The sequence below is a fragment of the Crocodylus porosus genome, unplaced genomic scaffold (assembly GCF_001723895.1).
Source record: "Crocodylus porosus isolate Cpor-Errol unplaced genomic scaffold, CroPor_comp1, whole genome shotgun sequence".
NCBI lineage: Eukaryota > Metazoa > Chordata > Crocodylia > Crocodylidae > Crocodylus > Crocodylus porosus.
The window spans coordinates 8,175,141-8,198,786 of NW_017728886.1; the positions used below are offsets into that span (position 1 = coordinate 8,175,141).

At 47.3% G+C, this 23,646-nt stretch overlaps 2 protein-coding genes across 3 annotated transcripts in view; one reads left to right on the plus strand and one right to left on the minus strand.

The window, feature by feature from the left end:
• The window catches only part of VILL (villin like), a 50,904-nt gene extending 42,037 nt beyond the window's left edge, over positions 1–8,867 (plus strand). Inside the window, exons 18-20 of the mRNA XM_019530016.1 lie at positions 3,553–3,621; positions 4,390–4,644; positions 7,759–8,867. Coding sequence (XP_019385561.1) covers positions 3,553–3,621; positions 4,390–4,644; positions 7,759–7,872 — 438 coding nt within the window. The 3' untranslated portion in view covers positions 7,873–8,867. The remainder of the gene's footprint in view (positions 1–3,552; positions 3,622–4,389; positions 4,645–7,758) is intronic.
• A 6,506-nt stretch (positions 8,868–15,373) lies between these two features.
• Positions 15,374–23,646, minus strand: part of PLCD1 (phospholipase C delta 1) — a 73,748-nt gene continuing 65,475 nt past the window's right edge. For both annotated transcript variants that reach the window (XM_019530036.1, XM_019530025.1), the window contains exons 12-15: positions 21,781–21,959; positions 20,835–20,967; positions 16,708–16,857; positions 15,374–15,487 (exon numbers count right to left, since the gene is read on the minus strand). In XM_019530036.1, coding sequence (XP_019385581.1) covers positions 15,396–15,487; positions 16,708–16,857; positions 20,835–20,967; positions 21,781–21,959 — 554 coding nt within the window. In that variant the 3' untranslated portion in view covers positions 15,374–15,395. The remainder of the gene's footprint in view (positions 15,488–16,707; positions 16,858–20,834; positions 20,968–21,780; positions 21,960–23,646) is intronic.

Genomic DNA, 23,646 nt, shown 5'->3' on the forward strand with positions numbered 1-23,646 from the left:
AGTTTTTTAACATACCTCGCATTTTGACTAAAAATTAAGAAAACGTTTGCCAACATTTTCAAAGAAGAAAAGGTATTTCCCAACTAGCTTTAATGAGACATGTGGGTGGGGGGGAGGTGTTTTGTGCCCTTTGTGTGGGTTACAGACAGGGTCCAAACAATTCCCACGGTTCGGTTTCTCTTGTGGACCTCTCACAAGAGTGGCTGAGCTCCTGTAAACAGTGACTTACGTCCCTCACCCTGGGGCTGCTACTCTAGATTTCAAACAGGGTTACAGATTGATATTACTACTCTGCTATATATCAAGGCAAACCTGCAGAACAAGCACAGGGGCCAAACAAACAAACAAAAAAGGTCATTTTTCCCCCTCTTTCAGAATACCCCAAAAAACTGTTCCCTTAACGTTATGTGGGCAGTGAAGTGATTCATTAGTGTTACACCAGTGGGCTGTGACAGCCAAAAATAGCATTCAGGTGCTGCAGAAGTCTGTCATCCTGTCATCTCTACCTCCCCAAACCCAGGGGTGCAGTGGAAGTGAGGACTGAGGTGCACTGGGGATGAATAAGGATCTCAAACAGTGTCCCTTCCTAGTTTTTCGAAAGCTTGTGCTACTTTGCAAACCTTGCAGAGCGTTTCTATACTGCATACACACCGCTAGCCTAGGTTGAGCTCTGTGCTACTGTGGCCACGCTGCCTCCAGTACCTGATCTGGCCCGGGTAGCTCTACCCTGAACCGCAGTGAGCTCAGGGAAGATACCTCAAGACCTGGGAGGCTTTTAAAAAAAAATGACTAAAGCTGAAGATACTACTCTGGATTCCAAAGGGATGCTCCCAAACCTCCCTAGTGTCATGGCGGGCCAGGAGTTTATTCCTACAATGAGTATTACTCAGGGATTTGTCTCTGGTGCGGTTTAAGTTTTCTCAAAACTAAACTATTTTTTTATTTTTCAAGCTCTTGAAATATTGCCCTCCACTGCTATGAACCCAGAGGCCAGCCACTTGGTGGCACTAGAGCTCCTGAAACTCGTGGAGAGCTAGGAAGTAAAAACTCATTCTTCGTTTTGAAATGCAAAAATCTGGGACTCTTGTTTCAGAAATGATACCTTTTATTAGACTGAATGAGAAATTGCAAAAAACAAAAAAAATCTTTTTTTGCAAGTTTTCAGGCTCACATGCCCTTTCGGGCTCAGGGAAAGTTCAAGCTGGTAAAAAGTCCCCATAGGTAGGAAATAAATTATTTATTTTGAAGGGTTTGGGCTAGATGCAGAGTTACTGGGCATCTTATTTTACCACAACAGGCCTGTTTTCAGGTAGGACGGCTCAGTAATGTTGGTAAAAATCTTAACTTTGTCCCAGGATTGGCTAATTTCCCCAGTTTTTATCTTTTTCCCCGCCCCGCATACACACGTTTGGCGATAGCCGACAAGAAAGTTACCATCACCAAGATGTCACTTGCATCAGCACTGTCACGCTGCCACTCCCCAGCTTTTATTGCAACGTCCATGTCACTGTTGTCAGATTTTGCTTCCTGGCATTGACTCCGTTCTCTGCAGACTAGCTCAGCTCACAAGATTTATGAAGCTGAGGTGAAGAAGAGCTTTATCGGCTCAAAAGAATCCTCAGAATCACGAGGAAGAATAAAACTAGGTTTCATGGGAAACCTGCAAAAAAAAATATTTTTTATTTTAAAGGGGTCAAAGACAGAGGTGAAAACAGAGCTTCTCACAGTTCTCTACCAAAAAAGCAGACAACTGCTAAAGCATCAAAAGTCTTTGGTAGCACAATGTTCCAGATTTTTATTAACCACATTTTTTTTACAAGCAAAACACCGAAGTGAGAATGAACTTACCTGCCAGCAGCGGTAGGTAATTAGATCTACCATGGTGTTGTGCATTTGCAAAGCTTAAAGTTGGTGCAGAAGGTTTGAACCAAGGTTTACTTCAGCCTTAACCAAAACTAGGATGATTTTGACTGACCCACAGGCTCCTTTTTTTGAGGAAGAAATGAGCGACATTCATGAGTGTCATCATGGCTACATCCAACCATAATACATGCATCATCAGCATGGCTCCGGTTCTCGTTAGGGGCATTCAGGCAACATTAATGAAGGTCATCATATCTGCCAAAGGAAGCAGCAGAAGTGGTTGTGGACTACTCATTCACATCGTAGAGGAAGGAGACATTGAAAAGTGGATAGGTTTCTATAGAGACACTGCCTTTGCCTTTTCCCATTCTTGCTCTCGCTCCAAAATTAAAAGCTGAAAGCTATCACAGGAGAAATGATTTACGGCATCAGTTGTGCTGCGCAAAAAGTGCTCAGAGCAGGACATACTGCTCCTGACTTATTGCTGGTCGATATGGAATATGTTAGTCATGAAAAGTTACAAGGGCAAGTGCTGGAGGAGTTTTGAAAGTTCAGCACAGTACAACACCTAGCAACAACTGCTACTTCCAGCTATTGAGCACCTCTTGCAAATGTGCGTTAATGTACAGTCACACATGTAACATATGGAGAGATGGGACCCACTGGGCACATCTACACATGCATGCCTGTACAGCACAGTAAATATGGCAACTTATGCCAACTTGAACATAAATTTGATGCCTGCATCATGCAGGTATCAAATTTATACCTGATTAGTTACTGCGCAGTAACGCACATGTAGACACCTTACTGCGCAGTAACACTGTGTGTGGACTGACTTGGGACTAACTTTAGTCCCAGGCATTTAATGCATTTAATGCATTTTAATGCCTGCACGTATAGGTGCCAGCCTATTCCTGCCTGCTGCACAGTAGCTTACTGTGCAGTAAATTTAAGCCAGTATAAATGCACATGTAGACATGCCCACTGAGAGAAAATGGAATATTTTCTGAGCTCCCCTTGAAGCAAACTCCAGGATAGTTGTGGAGGAGGGTTTCCCTTCTGTAACTTGGCAAACAAACCCACTTTTTGATGACCGCATTTATTGGCTGAAGCCTTATGTGTGAAGTCCTTTACTAATCCCCTGAAAGTCTCCACCAGCAAGACCAAGCTGTCTTCAAAATGAGTGGAGAGCTCTTAGGCACTTCGAAGCTGAGGAAACACCAGATACGCATGTGTCGCCTGGACTGTTTCTACCTGGCACCAACGTGCTGGTAGAGAGGGTCTTCTTTCACCAAGCAGAACAAAAGAGAAAAGACTGATCTGAAAATGTTAGCCCACCGGTCCCCTTACAAATACGGTGGAGATGAATAAAGGCCAGTGTCAGGGGTACAGAGTACCTTTTGCATCAGAGCCATGTGTTGGCTTCCAAACGTAGCCATAGCCACCGCGATGCACCTTGCGCTTTTAATTCTCAGAAATGGCTGTAGATCTCACAGCTGCACCTGGTTTCCATATTACAGCGGCTCCTCTCTATATTTCTGGGTCCCAGATCACACAGCATTGACCCAGATGCCGGTCCGAGAAGCAAGAGCAGATTTTAGCTATAGCCACTGCAACCTGCCCTGTAGAAAGGAAAAGTGGCTGTTCTATGGATCTCGTTCTCACAACTCTCTCTCCTGCCTTTAGGATGGCAAGTCCTACGAGGAGATGAAGAACAGCTTGGGAGATCTGTCTGCTATATCGGAGATCACAGTGGTAAGTGGGCTTGGACCAAACTCCTGGCTTGGTACAATCCAGGTTTTCACTTGTACTAGCATCTATAGAAGCCTTTTTCCACTACCTGAGTTGCTGCTGGTCAAGTAGGAATGGGGTACATCAGGGATCGTGATGTCAGGTGCTTATGTGCTATCAAGGTGTGGCCTTAGTGTAACTGTTAGTGAAATTGGGTATAATAACTCATATCTTCAGTGCTATATATTGCTCCTCTCAGACTTAGCTAGAGCTCGGGCATCTGAACGCAGGAATTGTCCTTCTGAATGGCATATGCCACTAAAACAAGGGACATGCACTCTTCCACATTTCAGCCGGGTTGGGTAGGTGTGATGGGTTACACAGCACTGTTTCTGGCTCAAGCTTGGATTCAAACCATTAGAGACAGCACCGTAAGGGGAAAGGGAGCAGAGGAGCATGAGATTTTAAAAAACTTCTGTGCTTTTCTTGTATGGTCCCATATGGGCCTTGCTTACATCATAATTCCTAGAAAAAATTAGGCAACTAGAAGAGTTCTTGGGTATCTGTTTATAAAGCATCTTCATTGTGCTTATCAAGACTCTAGTGTCATATAGTGGCTTGATGGAAAGGTAGTTATAGTTATCGGTATATCAACCCAATTAGTATAATACCTAGAAGCAACCTATCTGCCCCATGTAGGGCATAAAAGCCCCAGGATGTCACAAAGGTTCCTGTGTGTTCACTGCCCTGGCTGGATCCCACTGTGCTAAAAGATCTTCCTGTATTTGGCAGGATCTTAACAACGCCAACCTGAATAAGAAAAATGCGAACACGACAAGCGTAGCTGGTTCAGGAGCAGCAAGTGCTTCACCAAAGTACAAGCCACACCCCAACAACAACAGCAGCAGCTACAACAGTACCAGTAACTACAGTGACGACAACTCGCCTTCCCTAGTGACCAATGGAAATGGAGCGTATTCCAGAGAGGTGCTCATCAACAAGACAGTGGATGAGCTTCCAGAAGGAGTAGACCCCACTAAAAAAGAGGTAAAACAATTGCTCAAGCATCAGCTTAACGTGGTGTCTAGTTTAACGTGGTTCGTCATGTAAACTATTGGCTCAGTGAGATTTCACATTGGGTTAATTAAGCGTTGGGCCTTGTTACACCTTATGCCGTGAGCCACACAAGTGTTGATCTGTATTAGAGTTAACCTGGAGTTTGAAGCAGTCACATCCTTAGTCTAGAAACCTCCTCTGAGGTCCCCCACCTGCACAGCTGTGACTTGCCGCTAGAGGCCTGGTGAGCAGGGGCAGGACTAGGAGCCACAGCTGTGCGTTGTCACTAGAGGGCTGGTGAGACGGGACAGGCTTCTAGCCCTGCGCTACGGACAGGGTGCGGGAGATCCTGGGATACTGGAGGGCTTCAACACATCTCTGGGGAGTGGCCGCACCTTAATCAAACAGGAGCTGGGTTGGGCAGATCAGAGATAATCCTTGAGTGGCGTAACTTTGAGCTGCATAACCGGTGCTTAACACCACTTTAAGGTATTAATGAGTAGTCAAGCCAGGAGTTGAGAGCTCCAGGAGCCACCCAAAATTAGTGTGCAACAAGGCCCCTTGTTCCGGGCTTAGGGGAGTAGACTAGTGAGTGTGTAGAGAGGTGGGATTTGAATGAGGAAGTCTGGTTGAGTAACTGTTCTATTTTCCAATCAAAACCTGGAAATTTTATCCCATGAGGAAATTCTGATATTTCTACACTTGATTTGACCCGTTTTGGGGGCAGAAATTCTGAAGCTTTTCACAAAATTTACCAAAAATAAAAATGGCAATGTGTTATTTTGACCCTTTTCAGATGGAAACAAAACACACTTTTTTTGTCGGTCCTGTGACATTTGTAGCAAGGGGCGCTGACACTAGGGAATATGCCTCGGGGGACTCGGACCTACAGCTCCCATGGGGGATCAGGGCACGGAAGTATTGATAAGCCCAAAACAGCGCAGAGCATTTTGTTTGGCTCTCGCTGCATACTGTAGTCTACGTTTTCTCCCAACAACATTTTGCCAAATCTTTTCCCTCAGAAAACTTAGATTTTAACAAAACTACATTGCAGAGGTTGGAAAATTTTACAGCTGCAATTTTTGGCCAATTCTAACATGGTAGCCGCAGATATGGAGGTGAAGAACCAGATTCTGTTATCTACTACTGTGTGATCCAGGCTTGGAGAGATGAGTCTGGGAGCACTTACCAATGTGCAGAGGTGTAACTGGGTCAGGTTTATAACCTGGGCCAAACCTGCTGGGGGAGTCAGGCACACGCCTCTGATCCGGGGTGGGGGGGTCACGGTTGAGAAGAGCAGGGATCAAGGCACACTGTGCCCCAGTCAGCTGCTTGCAATGAGCCTGAGCAGGCTGCTCCCCCATCTCTGCATGTCTCAGTGCAGGGGCTCTGCTGCACAGCTTGTGCTGAGGCACGTGGAGATGGGGAAGCAGCCAGCATGGAGATGGGAGAGCAGCCCCGGGCTGGCTGCTCTCCCATTTCCATGTGCCACTCCCCAGCTGGCTGGGGCACAGGGTGCCTCACCACAGGGGTCCCCTGCGTACCCAGCCAGCCCCCGCCGCAACACATGGAGCCCAGTCAAGGGCAGCCCTGGGTCCCCTGTCAGCCTGGACTGCTCTGACTCGACTCCATGTGATGCACACAAATAAACAGCAGAGCAATTTGCTGCAGAGTATTTTCCTCCCGGGCTCCAGAGTTTATTCATGTACCCACTGTATGTGCATGTGTAGATGTACCCACTGAGTCCTGCAGACCATACTGAGATGGCACACCGATTTGCTGTGGGCTTCTGCTGGGTGATAAATGAACACCACTTGCTTTGCATAGTGAAGTAGTAAGGCTGTCAGAGCATGCACTTCTAATTGTAGCTCTGTCTCATGCTGTGGGAACTCCCTTTCAACATTTTATTCATGCAGCCATTCGAACAAAACTCAAACCCAGAAACTGCACGAAGTTGCGGTTATTACGTGTCTACAAAGGAAACAATATGCAACAGTTCTTAGGAATTTGCACCTCTCCTGTCAGTATGATGATTACCTTTGTAAATACAACATGCAGTAATAGTTGGTAATAGTCCCAGGGTCCAGCTAGAGCAGGGGTGGGCAAGATGCAGCCCACGGGCCAGATGTGGCCCACCAGGCCTTTGTATCCGGCCTGCAGGGCCCCTAAAAATTTAGAAAATGAATATATATATGGCCCTGGCTGCCTGTCATGTGGCCCTCGAAGGCTTGCCAAAACTCAGTAAGCAGCCCTCCACCCAAACTAATTGCCCGCCCCTGAGCTAGAGACTGTCTTAGTGGCTGGTGATTTTTTGCCTTGTGTAGGGCAGGAATGGAATGGATATTTCTAAATATCCATCCCTCTTTTGTATGAGATGCAGAAGGGTTTTTTGTGATGTCTGTTATTGGATTAACTGTGTTGTTGGGAGGAAAGTTTAATGAGCTCTTTGGTACACGCAGCAACAAATCCAACTTGCCAAAGCTTGCCTAACTAGTTTCTCAACTATACAATTGATCCAGTAACAGAAACAACAAACCTCTTGCCTTTAGAACATTTCCTGGACCAACTTGGCTATAACACACCCTCTCTCTTTTTCCTCTTTATTAATGAACTAACCTGATGGGACAGCGTCTCCATTACCAGCACGTTTCATATTTAAGCACACCACATTTTTACTGTGTGTGCTTGCGGAAGATGCAATTCCTTCTATGTTTGAGCAATACATTATCTAGCCCCTGAAAACAAGAAGGGTGTTAGCTTTCCATTCTCCACAAAGTTGACTTTCTTTCAAACTAGGGGATCCAAAGGCATTGTTACCGTCCACCACAATTATTCTTCTGGTCACTCCCTCCCGCCCCAGAGTTGTAGGCAATTCCTAGTTGTTCTTTGAATCTTCTGAATGAGTTTGGCCTGCAAAAACTCATGGAGGCAGGGAACATCTCCCCTGCTGTATGGCACTGTGCATGTCAGTGGGTCTGTGTTCATCGCAGTATGGGGCCTTTGTACCACTGAAGTTTTAGACCGGTGCACAAGGGTAGTATTTCATCTCAGCTGAACAGCATGGTAAGAGAATGACTGTTCCCTTGTTTCCATTTCCCCCTGCAGTACTATCTCTCTGATGCCGACTTTCATGACATCTTTGGGAAATCCAAGGACGAGTTCTACCAGATGCCCAAATGGAAGCAGCAGAATGAGAAGAAACAATATGGACTCTTTTGAAGCAGAGACTGGCTGTGGGACCAAATCCTGAGCTCTAGGCAGCTACAAGAGAGAATCCTAGACACTGTCCAAAAGCAGAACCAACCAACCAACCCAACCAAGCCAAACTTTGATGCAGTCTTTGGGGTCAGACAAGGATTGTGGAATTGCTCTTCCTTTCCTCCTGCAAATGGTGGAAAGTAGGAAGCAACCTCCTCTAGCTCTAACTCTGAGTTTTGATATTTTCTTGCCAGTTTTGTACCACGATTTGCCAATACCTGCAAAGATGTGCAAGTGTAGTGTTCATGTGTTGGACACTGCTTTTGAGAATTGCCATGTCTTCAAGGTCAAGGGGTTTCTTTCAGTTGTCATAGTTTGGGGATTAATCAGGACCAAAAAGTATGCAATATGGGAACTGGAGTAGTCAGACAGTAAGCAACATGATGCTTTCACATGGACCAAGCCTGCTTCCAGTTCTAACTCCCCAAAAATGGTTTTTCCCAATGAAGAGCAATGAAGGTAAATGTTTGATTAATATCCAGCACCTTAAATGAAGCAAACAAATCAGAATGTGGCTTGGAAATACCATGGTTTCATATTTATTACATAGTTTATTTTAAAAGAGGGTAGTAATTTAGGGCCAAACATAGCTTTCACTTTCCACCATTGAATTGGGGTCTAATTTTGATATCAAAGGTGTGTCATGGAGACCTTCTGCCCATAGAAAGCCAACTTGACCCTACTGACATTTCCCTCGGACACAAGCGTCTGCCTATTTATGTCCAGTTGCAGCCTCAAAGTCTTATGAAGCTTTTTGGGAGAATCAGGCCCTAAGTTTTTGTCTCCATGTGCTCTTTCAATGCTTCAAACCCATATTCTATGCCAGGTACAAGAGAGACACGTTCTATGCTAGGAGCTGAACTTTGATTTGGGGGTGACACCAGTAATCACAATGTAATGGATCTAGCTTTACAAAAAATAAAAAGAAAAAAAAAAGGCTCAGTTTTGCAGCTTTATTCTGTTCAGACCTGAGCAATGATTTCATATAAACAACCAGCCAAATCACAGAAGAAAGGATAGCTTAATTCATGGGACATCAAAACCATTGAAGAGAAGAGAGTGTCATTAACACCTGTGATGTGAAGAGAGATTAGCAGGAATCGAGTAAATTATAATCTGTTCCCACATCAGTTGACTGGATCAGGGTTGCCTGAATAGAAATGCCCCTCCTCTCCCAAGCTGTCATTTTTAAGGTTTGGGCGGAGCAGGAATCAAAGCAACTGCAACACCGCACCCCCCGGATCCGCCCGTGGTAATGCATGTCATTTTGTGTAAACAATACATATTATTACTCCAGTCTTTATACTGTCTATATGAGGCTTTCCAAGCCTAACCCCAAATCCTTTGAAGTCAATAGAGAAGGGCGCGTTTCTGATGTAAAGTAGTCATCTATGTAACAATGTCCACATCTGGTTCAGATACGTCAGTTGTACTTTAGTGGTATATCAAATATATTTTTCTTCTAGAGAAAAATAGAGGGCATAAAGGCATGGGGTTTCATATCAATAGAGGACAGAGGACAACCAAACTGTCCCCTATGATGACCACCCTACTTGTATGATGTGTGGCCATATTCTTGAAGTGCAGCAGGACCGGGAGGGACTGCAGATGAAATGTGGGGGGCATGGAGATGGCTGAATGGTGCCTGCAGCCTAATCAGGCTCCTAGGGCTCAGCATTTCCTCTCTGAGAAAAACCAACCCAGGACCCTAGCACAATGGTTTTCTCTCTCCTCTGTCCCTGCAGCAATATGCACTTCTGTGGTGTTATTGCTTCATTCCTATGCTTAGGCACAGAACGGGTATGACACAGGAAAAGGGCACACATGCTTCCCCCTGCCAATGTGCCTCTGGCCTACCTTACAACGGCAGGCACAGGGGACAAAGGAGAAAGCAGGTGCCGTGCAAATAAGTCCAGTTCCAGGAGCTGGAGGAATGGCACTGGTCCACAGGGCCTACTGCAGTGGTTTTACTCGCAGCCCTCGCTGGACCGTGGCTCCAGGCAGTACTGACAAAATGGTTCAGGGTGCCTGAAAACTGGTCGCGAGGAAAGGAGTGGAGGCTGGGCATTTGTCACTCACTGCATCAGGGTTCTGCCTTGCATCTTAGCCCTGGATAGCAAGTGTGACAGGTCCACCCCCAGGGCATTGAACCCTTCACCTAAGCCGTGGCAGCCCGAGAGTTCATCTTGGGAGGCCTTTGCTGTCCCAGGATGGCGGCCCTCAGAAGTGCAAGCCCAGACATCAAACTGTACCAGTGAGGGGTCCTGTGGAGCTGAGCATCCCCCCTGCACGGTCAGGGAGGAAGGCAAAGTGCAGACTTGTAGACAAGCTTGGGCAGCAGCAAGGTGCCAAGCCTATTCCTAGCTCTTCCCTGAAATTCCTCCCACAAGCTGCGCCTTTATAAGCTGCCAAAAATGAGCCTGCCCCCTCGATGAAATCAGAACAAACTGGATGCAAGGGGCATCCCTTCCTTCATCTAGCCCATGTCCTTTGTCCTTGCTACCAAGCTCCTTTGCTCTTTATGAGTTAGACTGAAGCCTGAACCTGCCTGATGCAGCTGGGACTGGCCGTGGGCCAGTCATTGAGGTGCCCAATCCCCGCATTGGGCCTAATGCAAAACCCCAAATTAAGAACATCCTCACTTAGCCATCACCTAGCCCTGCAGGTGCCTAACCCACTAGGGCCCTTTCCATTTGGTTCCCTGGACGCCCGGGGCTCCGGGTCTGTCCATGCCCGGAACAGCAGGCCTAATAACGAGTGTCCCAAAGAGGGTCACTGAGCAGGGCACAGCGGCCAGCTCGACCGAGCCCAGAGAGCCTGTGAATGTTGCTCAGCGAAACTGCTTGGAGACGTGTACGAGTGAGCAACGGGGAAAGAGCCTCAAAGTCGCCCGGCTTCCTCCCATGGTGGGGTCAGCATCCAAACAGGACATCCCTGTGCGTCAGCGCCCTGGGGGCCATTCCCCGAGCCACCACAGCACTCAGAGACAACACCAAGCTTCCCACAAATGCAGAGGAGGAGGAGGAAAGCACATTTCCTAGCTTTTATGCAGTAGCCTAGTGGTTAGAGCACTGCCTTGACCATGAGGGTCTGAGGTTTAATGCCTTAACTTGTGGGGGTTCAAACCCAATCCTCCCACTGCCAGAAGTGCCCCTAAACACCAAGCTGAGAAGCCAGGCTCCCCAGTACACCCTCACTTCAACCAAAGGGACAGAGAGGACCCCAAGCCGTCCCAACCTGTCGCCTCCATCCTGGGAGGTGGGATTTGAACCCTCTCGGGTGGGGGTTGTGGCTGCTCTAACCACTCGCCTGGCATGAAAGGTGGGCCCAGGGCTCCAAGGGAAGAGGAAAACAGGGCTGTGCGGGTGCCTGCGCTCAGGAAATGATCCCAGGTTGCGGGTCCCAAGCAGATGAAGCGTGGCCATTTAGTGTTAAATACAGACCCCGTGCTGAGACGAGTGCTGGACCCCAGGGCTGCCCCTTTCCAGCTGAGAGCGAACCATGCGCTCCTGGCTGCGAGTGGCACAGCATAAAAGGAGACGGGTGCCCTACAACAGCCTGTGGCTCCGGGCTGCCCCTAAAGCGATGGGCGGTACGGGTTTGAATTCCAGTCTCCTTCCTGGGCACGTGCTCGAGCTACTAGGGATTTTTAACAAAAGGAAGGGCTGCTGCCACATTTTAGGAAGAGGGAGGGAGGGAAAGGGAAATGCAACCTGCCAATGCACTTTATCTAGGAACGCACTGCATGGCAGGGATCCCCTCCGGGGCTCGGGCAGCAGGAGCCCTAGTTCCTAGGACTGGCATGAGCCAGGGCACTGAGCTGCTCGCCCTGGGGCAGCTTGGGGACACCCAGGAGTAGAAACAGGGCAGTTGCGATGCCCTGGGCAGCACCCTGGCAACTGCTATTTTTGTGCCACATCTCCGCATTAGAGCCTGAGGCTCCTACCTCCCCGGCTTAGTTACCCTACTGAGCAGAGCTGTAGGCACCAGCCAAGCTTTTGAAGTCAGCCAACTAATGAACAGGAGGGTTTGGGATCACACTTTGACTTGGGTGAATAGCGAAACCTAAATTCCTTATTGGACAGAGCCCCCGGTGCAGTGATTCTCAACCAGGGCGGCAAGAGATCCTCTGAAGGGTGCCGCACAATGACCAATGTGCTAGTGCCTACACCGGACTCTCAGGAGAAACCCAGAGCTTCCCAAGAGGAGGCCAGAGTCTCCGCAACAGCCTGACCTGCTGCAGGCTTTCCGAAGGGCTTGCAACAGAAGACTTGTGCTAAGATTTTTCTAGAGTCAGGAAATGAGAGACAGCTAAGAGCCATCTGGGCTCATAGGAGAGCTATCTTTTATCAGACCAACAAGACTTTTGCCCAAAAAAAAAAAATTTTCTTTAAATGCAAGCTTTTGGGAACAAACACCTGACAGCTAAGAGCCAGTCTTTTCCGAGAGATGCCTCGCGTCTAGAAAGGTTGTGAGCCGCTGCCCTAATGACAGCCGCTGCTGGCACCAGCTCCCAGCTTTCCCTTGCACTGACTAACTTTGGATCCCACCATGCTCTACAGAGAGCAAGAGCCCAGTTTTACAGCTAAGGAAAGAGGCAGAAAGAAGCAACCTGATTTCTCCATGAGAAACCACGCCAGGGGCAGCCAGCACAGTTACTTCCTCCTGGCTGATTATACAACAGCCTCGGGCCATCATAGATGAATAGAGCCAAGCCATGCGCTACTCCTGGGAGCCAGGATGGCAGCCTTAATCTGCCAGCTCCGGAAATAAGGGTCTCTGCCGTATAACTGAAAGGCCAAGTAAACTCAAGAAGAGGTCTGTTGTCTGAAACGGGGCTGAGTCTAAAGCTGTGCTTGCTCCTCTTATCTCAGGCACCTGGGAGGCTGCTTCCACTTGATAGAGGCTGGGCTATAAACGTGAATCATGGCCCTCCGCTCCAGGCAGTGGAGCAGGTGGACAGATAGGCAGGGCCATCCGAAAGAAACCTCTCCCCACCACCAAACCACAAGTCATGCACACCACTAGCGTTTGTGCAAAGGGGGAAGAGCTTGAAAGGGCAGTCAAGCTGGGAGAGAGACCCGGCCTTAAGAAATTCCTAGCGCTCACAGCAACAAAGTCTGTAGGAGACAGAGGGATGGGGGAAGAGATTTCCTTTTACTGCTGTCCCGAGTGCTTGATCTCTTGGGGCGGCTAGCAAATAATTGAAGATAAGCCTTATTAGAAACTAGCATGAAAAATTCTGGGAGCCAAATGCTAATCAACCTGGCAGCGGGATAGCAAATCACCCAGCAGCAGAATACACAAGGGAACGTACCTGGGAGTAGCTACCACGCTGCATTACAACCTCGGGCCTCCGCAGACGGCCTGCAGACTCGTGCAAGAGCTTTACAGTGTTCTCTGAAGGATACACACTTAGAGCAGGTGTGCGAGATGGAGAGGGGGAGTGAGCGAGTGAGTGTGTTTTTAAAGGTACACCGGCATCTTTCTTTCCTACCCACTATTTTGTTCCTCTACGTGCACTGGAAAAATACCTAACTGTAACAAGGTGGAAAATAAAAGACAGGTTTTTAAGTCTGTGGGAGGCATGTGATGAGCAGAAGCGCACATGGGGGGAAAGCAATGCACAGTAAACTAGTTTTTTTGCTGCAATTTTTTCCATCTTTATTAGTTTAAAGTTTGTTCAGTAACAGTTAAGGACATTTTAAAAATATATTATTTTATTTCGACATTATTTAACTTTGAAGCTGTGTTAGGGGGACGATGGGGGGGTTTATAATATAAATACTGTATCCATTCCAGAGAGATGACACCTATTTTTATTGCGTTATAACTCCCATACAGTGCAATTATAACCAGACTAACATTTAACACGATTTGTTCTACCACCCTGTTCTCAGCATCACCTTATTAAAAAAGACTTTTCTATAAAAGCCGAACATGTTTTACATAGTGTATTTAAAAAAAAATAATCCGAAAGCCACTTCAGTGTAATACTTTTCCATTGTCTTTTTTTTACGCAATTCATTCTTTGGGTCTTTTAAAAATCTTTAGATTAAAAAAATATTCTCCCATTTAGAATTTCTTTTTTTTTCCTTTGACGTGCTTGGCTCAGTGCTGTTCATGCTGAATACAAATTAATTCACTGGAGAGCTACAGAGTACCAGTAAAATAGTGTTCATGTATTTTTTCATTATATTACAAACTGGAGTCAGTTTAGTGTCAGATCTTTGTAGTGTAACTTTTTACTGTAGTAAATAGAAGAAAAGAGCCATGCCTCAATTTAGGATTTAAAAGGTAGTAATAACAGGCCTGACTGGAAACCCCTTGACGTCAGTAGATGTCTTTCTATTGATTTTAAGGGTTTTTGGAGCAGGCGAATCATATGCACCTTTCCCAACATCAACCCCCTGCCTCCCACCAAATTAGGGTGTATGTATTTCATGGGGAAGTTAATTTTCTGCCCAGGATGGAAGCTCCATGCTTTTATTTCTACTCCACAGTGCAGCCACCGCGGCAGTAGTAGTCCGGCAGCTGAGGGAGCCAAGTGACATAACAGCTCATTGTTTATGACTCCACAGGTGCCAGTGATGGTCTCTCCATTTTCAATGGTCTTGATGTTCCACTAATCAAGCTGACCTTTTGAAGTCCATTGCCTAATCCTGGTCTCGCTCCTCCTGTTTCAGAGCCCTGGACGCTCTTTAGCTCTTTGCCAAATCAAAGATCCACCAATGGATCAATGCTTCAGCAGCAGCTAGGGTTTCAGCTTTAGTTAAGCAGGAAAGGGAGCAAGTCAGCTGGAGATCAGGTTCTGTCCCTGCATCATGCAGCCATTCGTGTAAAAATATCTTTTTTTCTTCATGCTGCCTTTCAAAAACAACATGCATATTATATTCTAGAATATATTGTATGTAAGAAGATACAGTGTTCATCCAGTTTATTTCGCCTAGATGGTGTTTGGCTGTGCAGCTTTTCATTATCAAGGCTGCAAGGGTCACATCAGATGAAACAAAGCTCAGTTATCTTGCTGGGATCCTATGACCCCAGCTGACTTCCTGCCCCTGGGGCAGGGAGCTGGCCTCGATGATCCTCCGGGGTCCCTTCCAGCCCAAATCTCTAGGAATCTATGAAGTATCCTTGTCTCTTCCTAGATTTGAAATGCTATTAAAAATCCCACACCTCTCTTTAGAAATAGACCTAAAAATCAAAGGAATTAAGGTGCATTACAACTAAAATTTGATTTGTCAAATAGTTACCAAATTTTCATTGGAAAAAAAAATCAGAACAGAAATGTCAGGCTACTTTCATCATTGGGACTGGAGCTTACAAAGTATTCACAACAGCCTTAGGGGCTTTATAAAGCACTGCTTCATCCCAGGGAAGGCACTGATGAGTTCCTGGAGCAGAAGAAAGGGCACCTTGGGTTCATTTTGGAGCTACAGCAGCATCCATTAGCATTTGAAAGCTGGGCTTCTTGGCTGCATTTAATAATTGTCCTGAATCCTAATGTGCACAAACAATGTGGCAGATGGATGTGGGTCTCCGTTTCTGTTCAAGAGATGGATATGGCGGTAGCCTGGAATGAGAAGATACAGAGGCACAGGTATTTAGCTCCAGTGGCTGAAGGGTTCGCTGGCTCCGCATGCTTCTCATACAATGAATGTAAAGATGGAAGTTAGTCCCTTGGTTTTTCTAGACAAGGCTACGACAGTGCTCAAGAATGGTAGCCACCCCTTCCAACTTTCATTTCCTAGTCCCCCATTTTCCCTCATCCCCCACCTTTAACAACAGGCCAAATACAGCAAATAAGGCACTGTACTGTAGTACACTACAATGGTATCGTACAGCCCACAACAAAGTTTTACTTTCCTCCAGCCCCTCCAGCCACAGAGTTCACTGAGAAACACTAAGGTGCTCGTGCCCCGTGGACCAGGGTGGATCAGAGAGATCTCAGCGAGAGGTGCTGGGCTTGTCACGTGGCCAGTGGGAGAACCAGCTCCCAAATCCTAGGACCCTATGTTAGTCATTGCTTCCCTACAGCCAACAAATCATATAAGCTGATTTAAAAGTCTGTATTTGTCCCTTTGTCCAGCTCTGCTTGTGCTGGGCATTAAGTTGATGGGACTACAACTGTCAGAGCTTCAATAAGACCCGAAAATTCAGGTCTGGCACCTTTAGACTATAGGAGATCATGCATAACCACATCCATTCACATACTGGGTTTTATGCTGCAGCCGAAAAGTTGGCCCGAGCTGTGTGCTGACTCAAACAGCAGAGACCTGACTTTACAGGGCTCATTTCCTGCGGGGCCCGGGTTTCTGCGAGCAGTTAAATGTGAAACTACAGACAGGCCAATCAGAAGTTGGTCTGTTTTACCTCCGCTGTCTGAAGTTAAAGCCATTCAGCCTCAGATTAAATTAAAATCACATCCTGCTTCCAGCGGCTGCCGGGGTACCCAGGTGTGCGGGAACCCCCTGTACGCTTTGTCGCTGGGTATTACTGGGTCCTCAAAATGGTGACATCGTCCTTCAGTGGTCAGCGCAATGGGACCTACCGGACCCTGAAGCCCAGCATGGGCAGTCTCCGAAAGCCAAGCGAGCCTGGTCTAGGGAGATCGGCTTCAAACACAGACGTAGAAACAACAAAGGCAGCTACCGAGAGAGGAAACGGCCCCATGGTCACAGTGGAGAGCCTGGGACACCCCGGGCTGCTCTTCTGTCCAAGGCGCTGTAGCGTGCCAGGGCCCAGCAGCCTGGGCAGCTCCGACCAGGCTCTGCTTCCCACATGGCTCCTTACCTTGCTGTAGGCTGGCGAAGGGCAGGGTATACTGCCCAATAAAGTCATTCTTGGTTGACACGTCAAAGTCTTCCACCATAAAACGGACCAGGGCGAGCGCAGGGACGTCAATGTTGAACTCGAACTCCTCATCCCACATGGGGTTAAACCCTGAACAAGGAAAGAGAAAAGGAGCAGAAAACAGAGGGAGACATGCAGTTTAAGCCTTGCTTGGTGTCCTTCAGACAGCTCCCTTTTTGCCCCAGCGGTGCAGTTTGACCGGAAGACCAGCCAAAGGAGCCGACTGGCTTTAACATCCAGGTGTAAAATCCTGGCCCTGCTGAAGTCAATGGGAGTCTCAGATGGAGCTCAGATTTCACCCAATGAATCCATAAACACATTGCAATCAGGCAAACCACAAAATCATTTCCTAGAAGCAAGCAAGCGGACCTTTTCTAGCATGTCTAACCAGACCTGGGTTCCCAGTGCCCCTCAGCCTCCAGGACATCTCTCTCGCCCATGTGGCATTGCCCTGCTCTCTCTAGTACCCTGCAGCAGCCCCCTTGCAGTGGGCCGACTCCGTGGTGTGCAGCAAAGGGAGTATCTGCTCTGTGGGGCTGTGGCCCTAGCGGAGGCCTCGGATTTGCACGTGAGAGTTAGCAGCGTTACCCCTTGCCACGTGTTCGTGTCAAGGGGTTACTCAGGTGACAACAAAGCTGCAGGATCCAGCACTGAACAACAATATCCCAGATCAACTCAAGGAACGCAACAGAGATCAGAGATCAGTCTTTCACCCAAGCCCTGTATCTGGTCCCCAACTGCATTTGGGGTTGTTTAAATAAGGGCCAGGTGCAGCCAGATTGCTGCTAGTGCCGGGAAATATGCGACCTGGTAAAATGCGCAATCAAAGCTGAGTTTGTCACAAAGCAAGCAACAGCTTTAATGAGGAAGGACTTCCATTCAAGACCGTCTGAATGAGCAGAAGGCTTAGTGCTGTCTCGATCACCCAGGTTTATTCTTGCGATGCCGAAGAGTCACTCCCGAGAGACCATCCTCGGCGGGGAGGGAGCCACGCAGGTGGATCTGGTCTGAAGCCTCCTTTAAAAAGGCAGGCAGAGGACTCAAGCCTCCTGGGTGCGGTGTCCTCAGTAACATGCACAGGAGGCGAGATTACAGCAGGGCTGGGCTCAGCCTTTCCTGAATGAGAGCCGCCGTTAAATACCCCTGGTTTGCTGGATGACTCTGTAGGCTTCACCAAGGAAGGCTTTGTGGCTAGTCCAAGTTCAGTCTGTTCTCAAAAGATGAAGACTGCCTGGACATGTAGACTTGTGCAAACCCATTCCTTAACCCCTTTGTTCCTGAACCAACATCAGCATCAGCAGCTCCAAGTGTTCTCCAGTCACGAGGCAGAATCACAAAAACCACCATGAGATTAACTTAAAAATAGCCAGAAAACAATAAACATGGGGATGCTTTCTATTTGCTGCCTTGTTTCTGGGTCTTTAAGATACACTTTCAGGCTTAAAGATATGTTCTGGACATATTTGCAGGCCTTTATAAAGTCTGCAAAAATGAGGGATAAAAACTGCATAAAAACGCTTTTAACGAAAGCAGAGATTTGCATGGATCCCAGGAGTCCCGGTGCTGGGGTCTTAAGTAAAAAACGAAATGATTGTAAGACTTGCAATAAAATCTGTGAGCTGACATCAGTGTAAAATATATCTAAATGAGTAAGACGGATTTCTTTGGCTTCAGAAGGACATTTTAGAGAGCCCCGTAGGCTCTCAGTGGATGCTGGGAATCTATTGTGTGCCTCTGAAAATGTCTCCTTTTGGGTGTTAACTTGTTGACTCCTAGATGAGATCAGCTGGGAGTGCCTCTTTCCTCCAAGATAGTCAACATGCTATAGGATGTACCTTCTTACCACATGGGTGTGTGCACCGCTGCATGATATGATCGTTTGATAGTACATCGCAGTGAAAAGGTTGAACAAATAGCCCCACAGCTTGTTTATGAAGACCAGTTCCCTTGATAGCTCAGGTCAGAACAGCCCTTTTAATTAACACCTAAAAGCTCTAGAGCACTCAGCCTGTTCACACCTTGTGGGAGGCCAAGAGAAAGTTGCCTACCGTACCAAAACTGGTTTGACACCCTTAGCCCCAAAGCAATGCAGTCAGCTGTTGGGGGGACTTACAGGTAGCAAAAGCAAAGGCTGAATATTGTCCCCTATGGTCACCACATGGTAATAATCTAATAGCCAGAAATGCTGGAGACCCTCAGCTCCCATTGAATGTGTTCCCTGATCTAAGACTCACTCCTGTAAGATGCTAAGTATTCCTCTGGGGTGGTGAACTCTTACTGACTTTGAGGGAAGACACTCGAAGCCAGATATTTAGACAACAATGGGAAAAAATATGATGAAAGACTTAGAGCACTGACAGAAGAACAAGTAAGCTGTTACGAGATAAATGGGAAAGGAGCTTCATGGTACGTCAGCTGCTCTGTGTTTGCACACTCTTGCCCCGCGGGAAATAACTAAGCCATGGCAGCTTAGCCATCTTTCACTGAGGGACAACTTAGCACGGGCTGGCTTTCTTTGACAACGGGGTAGGAACGTGCACATGTACTGGGCAGCGGATGCTCAGAAAATCCCTGTCCCCTTTTGCATCACGAGCCCATGCTCATCGCTGCTTAAAGCACGATCAGGTGAAACAGAGGAGCTGACTTCCAAAATCGCAACCCACAAGCCCTGCTGCTGTCTAGGTGGTGCCTAGACTGATTAATTATATTTGCTTATTTATTGGATGTATAGGCCACTCTTCCCAACAAAGGATCAAGCTGGCTTACAATAAATGACCAGAATAACACAGAACAGGAGAATAAACAAGAGAACAAAACATCTTAAAAGGCAACCAGAGCTGTGACACAAGACAGAAATCCCCAACACAATATCTCAGGTTAGCTTTTTTTGTTAAACACCTGTCCAAATAGGAAGGTCTCACAGCACTACCTAAAGATGTCCACGTGGGCCTCGAGACAGAGGATGCTCCAGAGCTGGGGAGCGACTGCTGAGAGCAACCTCCCATGTGTTATTACCATGCGGACTTGGCCAACTGATGGCACGGGCAGAAGGTTGCTCAGTGTTGCTTAATGTTGAACAAGGTCATGCCTAAAGTTGCCTTAGGACATGGGTACACTGCGCATGGGTACTCTGAGCATGATCTGTTCCTCACATGTGTGCTCCAAACCCAGCAGTAAGCTGGTGAAGACACTCAGGAGCATCCCTTTCAAGACCTTGGTCTTTAGAGCAATGGACAAAGGACACTGGGGACATCCCGGGAACATTTTCACAGGCACATTTCAAGGTTTGGAGCAAGTGGAGGGGACGCACTTGAGGCTTTGCTGGACGGGGTACACTGCTGCTGAGATGCAGATGTGTCGGGAACTTCTGCACATGTCCAGAAGTGCCGCCGGCAGGATGACAACTGGGTGCTCTTAAGTTTTACACTGGATCTAGCTCCTAACTCCAACAACTCTGGACCTCCAGGCCTTGCGGGACAGAGCCTCTAATGAGTTTACCGCCTGCGGTCCACTTTCCAATTCAAATGCTCACTGCTACAGACCTGAGATTCACATCCCGTGCTTCAGCGTTCACTTGAAACTCGCCGTTTCTGTGAACATCCCTGCCAGTAAACTCACTGCAGACAACAGGAGCTCAGAAGCATTTGCCAGCCATGAAAATCATGCGGCCTTGCGACTGGAAACGCGTGGGGCAGAACTAGATTAGAAAACAGAAGAGGAGATGGGCACGAATGGCTGGAGCCCAGCCACGTCCCCTGATTGAAGTCTCAAACAGGAAAGGAGGAAGAGGAACATGTTCATAGCCCTGGAGAAAATGTGCATGTCTTTTCATATGCTTGGCTTGGATCCCAAACAAAAAAACCACAGTCTTTGTGTGTGTTTGCCAAGAGGAGTGCCCTTTCCTACCCCTGTGAGGAAGGTGGAGGGGGACCTGTCGGCTGCCTGCTGCCTGGCTGTCTTGTGGGAGACAAATTGCTGCCTCTGCCCCACCTCTGCGTATTTAGATGGTGGGCTAGGTGTGAATTACAATGTCTTGGACTGCTCCACAAGCCTGAATTCCCCCTTACCGTTGTTTTCAATGACCCTGGTTTGTTTCTTGTCGCTGTCCTGCTGAACCCCGTAGATCTCGACTGTGACCCTGGGATCCACAATGGAGTTTTTGCTTTTGTTCACCTTGGGCAGCTGCTGGCCAGAGATGATCTGCAGGAGAGAAAAATCCCATGCATTGGGGACAGGGCTCAATTCAGACAACTGTCATCATTTTCCTTTGGACTGCAGCCTTCAGGGATAAGGATGTGTCACAGCTGGCCTAGTTTGTTTATGATGATGGTGGCTTTGGTGGAAGTGGTGACAAGAGCAGGGTGGACCTCGTCCTCTGCACAATGTCCCACTGGAGACAGGGCAGGGAATGACTTCTGTGCCTCCCCTTGCACTCAGGTCATACCCAGGAGCAAGTGATGCCTCATGGCCAAATACATGTTTGCGACTGTAACAGTCAGGCAATATGAACGTCCCACCTTTTATTTCACACCGTGCAAAGCTGACGTCATTGAAAAAAGGGGTGTATGATTCTCGATTCTGCCACCCTGTTCATTATTATTTGCATTTTGGCAGCCACAGGATCCCAAAGAAGAAAACTACATTTATGCCCCTCATCTGGCAAGCTTACAGTGCCACACACCCCAGTTCTGCTAAGACTTACACATTGGTTTCACTCTACATATGCTGAATATGCCCCTTCATACATACCCCGTGCCTAAAGCAAAGAACATGCATAAATCTTTGCAAAACTTGTATTTGCGGCTTTGCAAGTGGTCCCATTGCCTTTAGGAGGTTTGCTCACAGGGGGTCTTAATTCAGATTTTGTCAACAGGACAAAAGCAAGTGCTTGACTGCCTTGATGAACTGAGACCAGGGCAGGTTGTTCTCTGTGAGCCCATGTGGCAAAATTCAGATTCACAGAAGCAACCAGGGTTTCTGCGGGTGTTACACTTTACCAGATCTGATTCTTACTTTAACCACCAGTTTCTTCTGCGTCCACCATGCTCCTTCCACAATCGATTTTGGATTGAATGTGGTGTCCACGTCCTGAAGGAATTCAGGCTTTAGGATGTACCCCGAAAAGCCATTGTCCTGGAATCTGCCCTGGTAGAGGTCCATTTCATTGCCTGGGGTCTGGAAATTCAAGGCAACTAGAACAAAAGAATGCATAAATTCACTTTCATGGGTGTCAACACACATGGTTCTGTAGTGATTTAGTTCACACAGACAACAACTTTTATGGCTATAAAGATTTGCTTAACAGCAATACAGTTTACTTCCTGTACAGCCTGTCACTTGAGAGTTTTACAAATTGTCAAACCCAAAGCAATCACTATGATCATCTAATCCAACCCAAAGCGATCACTATGATCACCTAATCTAATCCATCTAGGCCAGGGAATTTTATCCAATGATTCCAGACTCCAACTTGTGCTTGAACAAGTGCATCTTTCAGAAAAGCATCTAGCCCTGCATTAAGGGCTTCAAGAATTCACTGTATCCCCTGATTAGTTGTTCCAATGGCTAATTGTAACCCAACTTTTATTTCCAGCCTGAATGTATTGACCTTCCGTTTCCAAACACTGGAATTGCCTCTGCTTCAGGCTGCTAGATGTCTGCTGGAGGAAGAGCCCTTCATTTTCAGGAACCTCCATATATGTACTTGGAGATGGAGAATAAGTCATCTTCTATCTTTCTCTTGAATGAGACAAATGGATTGAGCTTCATTAGTCTCTTCCCATAAGCCAAGCTTTCCAGACCTTGAATCATATTTTGAGCCCTCCCTAATTAACAAACGTCCTTTTTTACAGGGTGGACACCAGAACTGGACAGAGCCGCCAGCAATTGCCTCACTAACATCATGTGCAGAGGTAAGCACCAATTCTCTATTCAACATATTTCCCTGTTTATACATTGTGCCTAGCATTACATTGTACTGGGAGCTCACCCTCAGTTGGTTATCTACCATAAACCTAAGTTTCCGACCAATGATTCAAAAACTTCAGCCTCTCAGACAATGCTTCTCATGCACGGAGGGCCATAAATACATGCAATACAGCGACCTGATTGGTAACCTTTGAAAATCAGACTACTTACTGGGTGCTCAAATAGGTGGCTCATTTTAAGAAGCTAACCTTGACAGTGATGGCATCAGCAAATTCTTCCATGTCAGTGGCAGTCAGGAACAAAACCTGGCATACTGAGTTCCCCATCGCGCCCTCTGGTCATTAGACTCTGCTTCCTCCCAAGCTGGTGTGGAAGGGGCTAAAATGCTTAATTTCAGAGATAGCATTCCAGAACTCTTGTTTTTCAGACAGTAATTCCTCAATTTTCTAGTAGTCCTAGAGCTTAAAAGATTGTGACTTTGGATGCAGAAAACAGCGGCAGGAAACAGGGAAGCAGGGGAGGCGCACCCAGGCCAAGGGTCAAGGAGGATCTAGTCAGGGAACGTCTGCAGGGACTGGACGTATTCAAATCAGCGGGTCCGGACGATCTCCACCCCCGAGTGCTGCGGGAATTTGCTGCGGTCATTGCGGGACCCCTGGCACGGCTGTACGAGCACTCGTGGTGCTCAGGTGTGGTGCCAGAGGACTGGAAGAGGGCCAATGTGGTTCCCATCTTCAAAAAGGGGAGGAAGGAGGACCCGGAAAAATATAGCCCAGTTAGTCTTACCTCAGTCCTGGGTAAGCTTTTTGAGAGAATTATTCTGGCACACATCCACAAGGGGCCAGCAGGGGAGATTATGTCTAGGGGCAGCCAACACGGGTTCATCAGTGGCAGGTCCTGTCAGACCAACCTGGTGCCCTTTTACGACCAGGTCACCAAATCATTAGACGC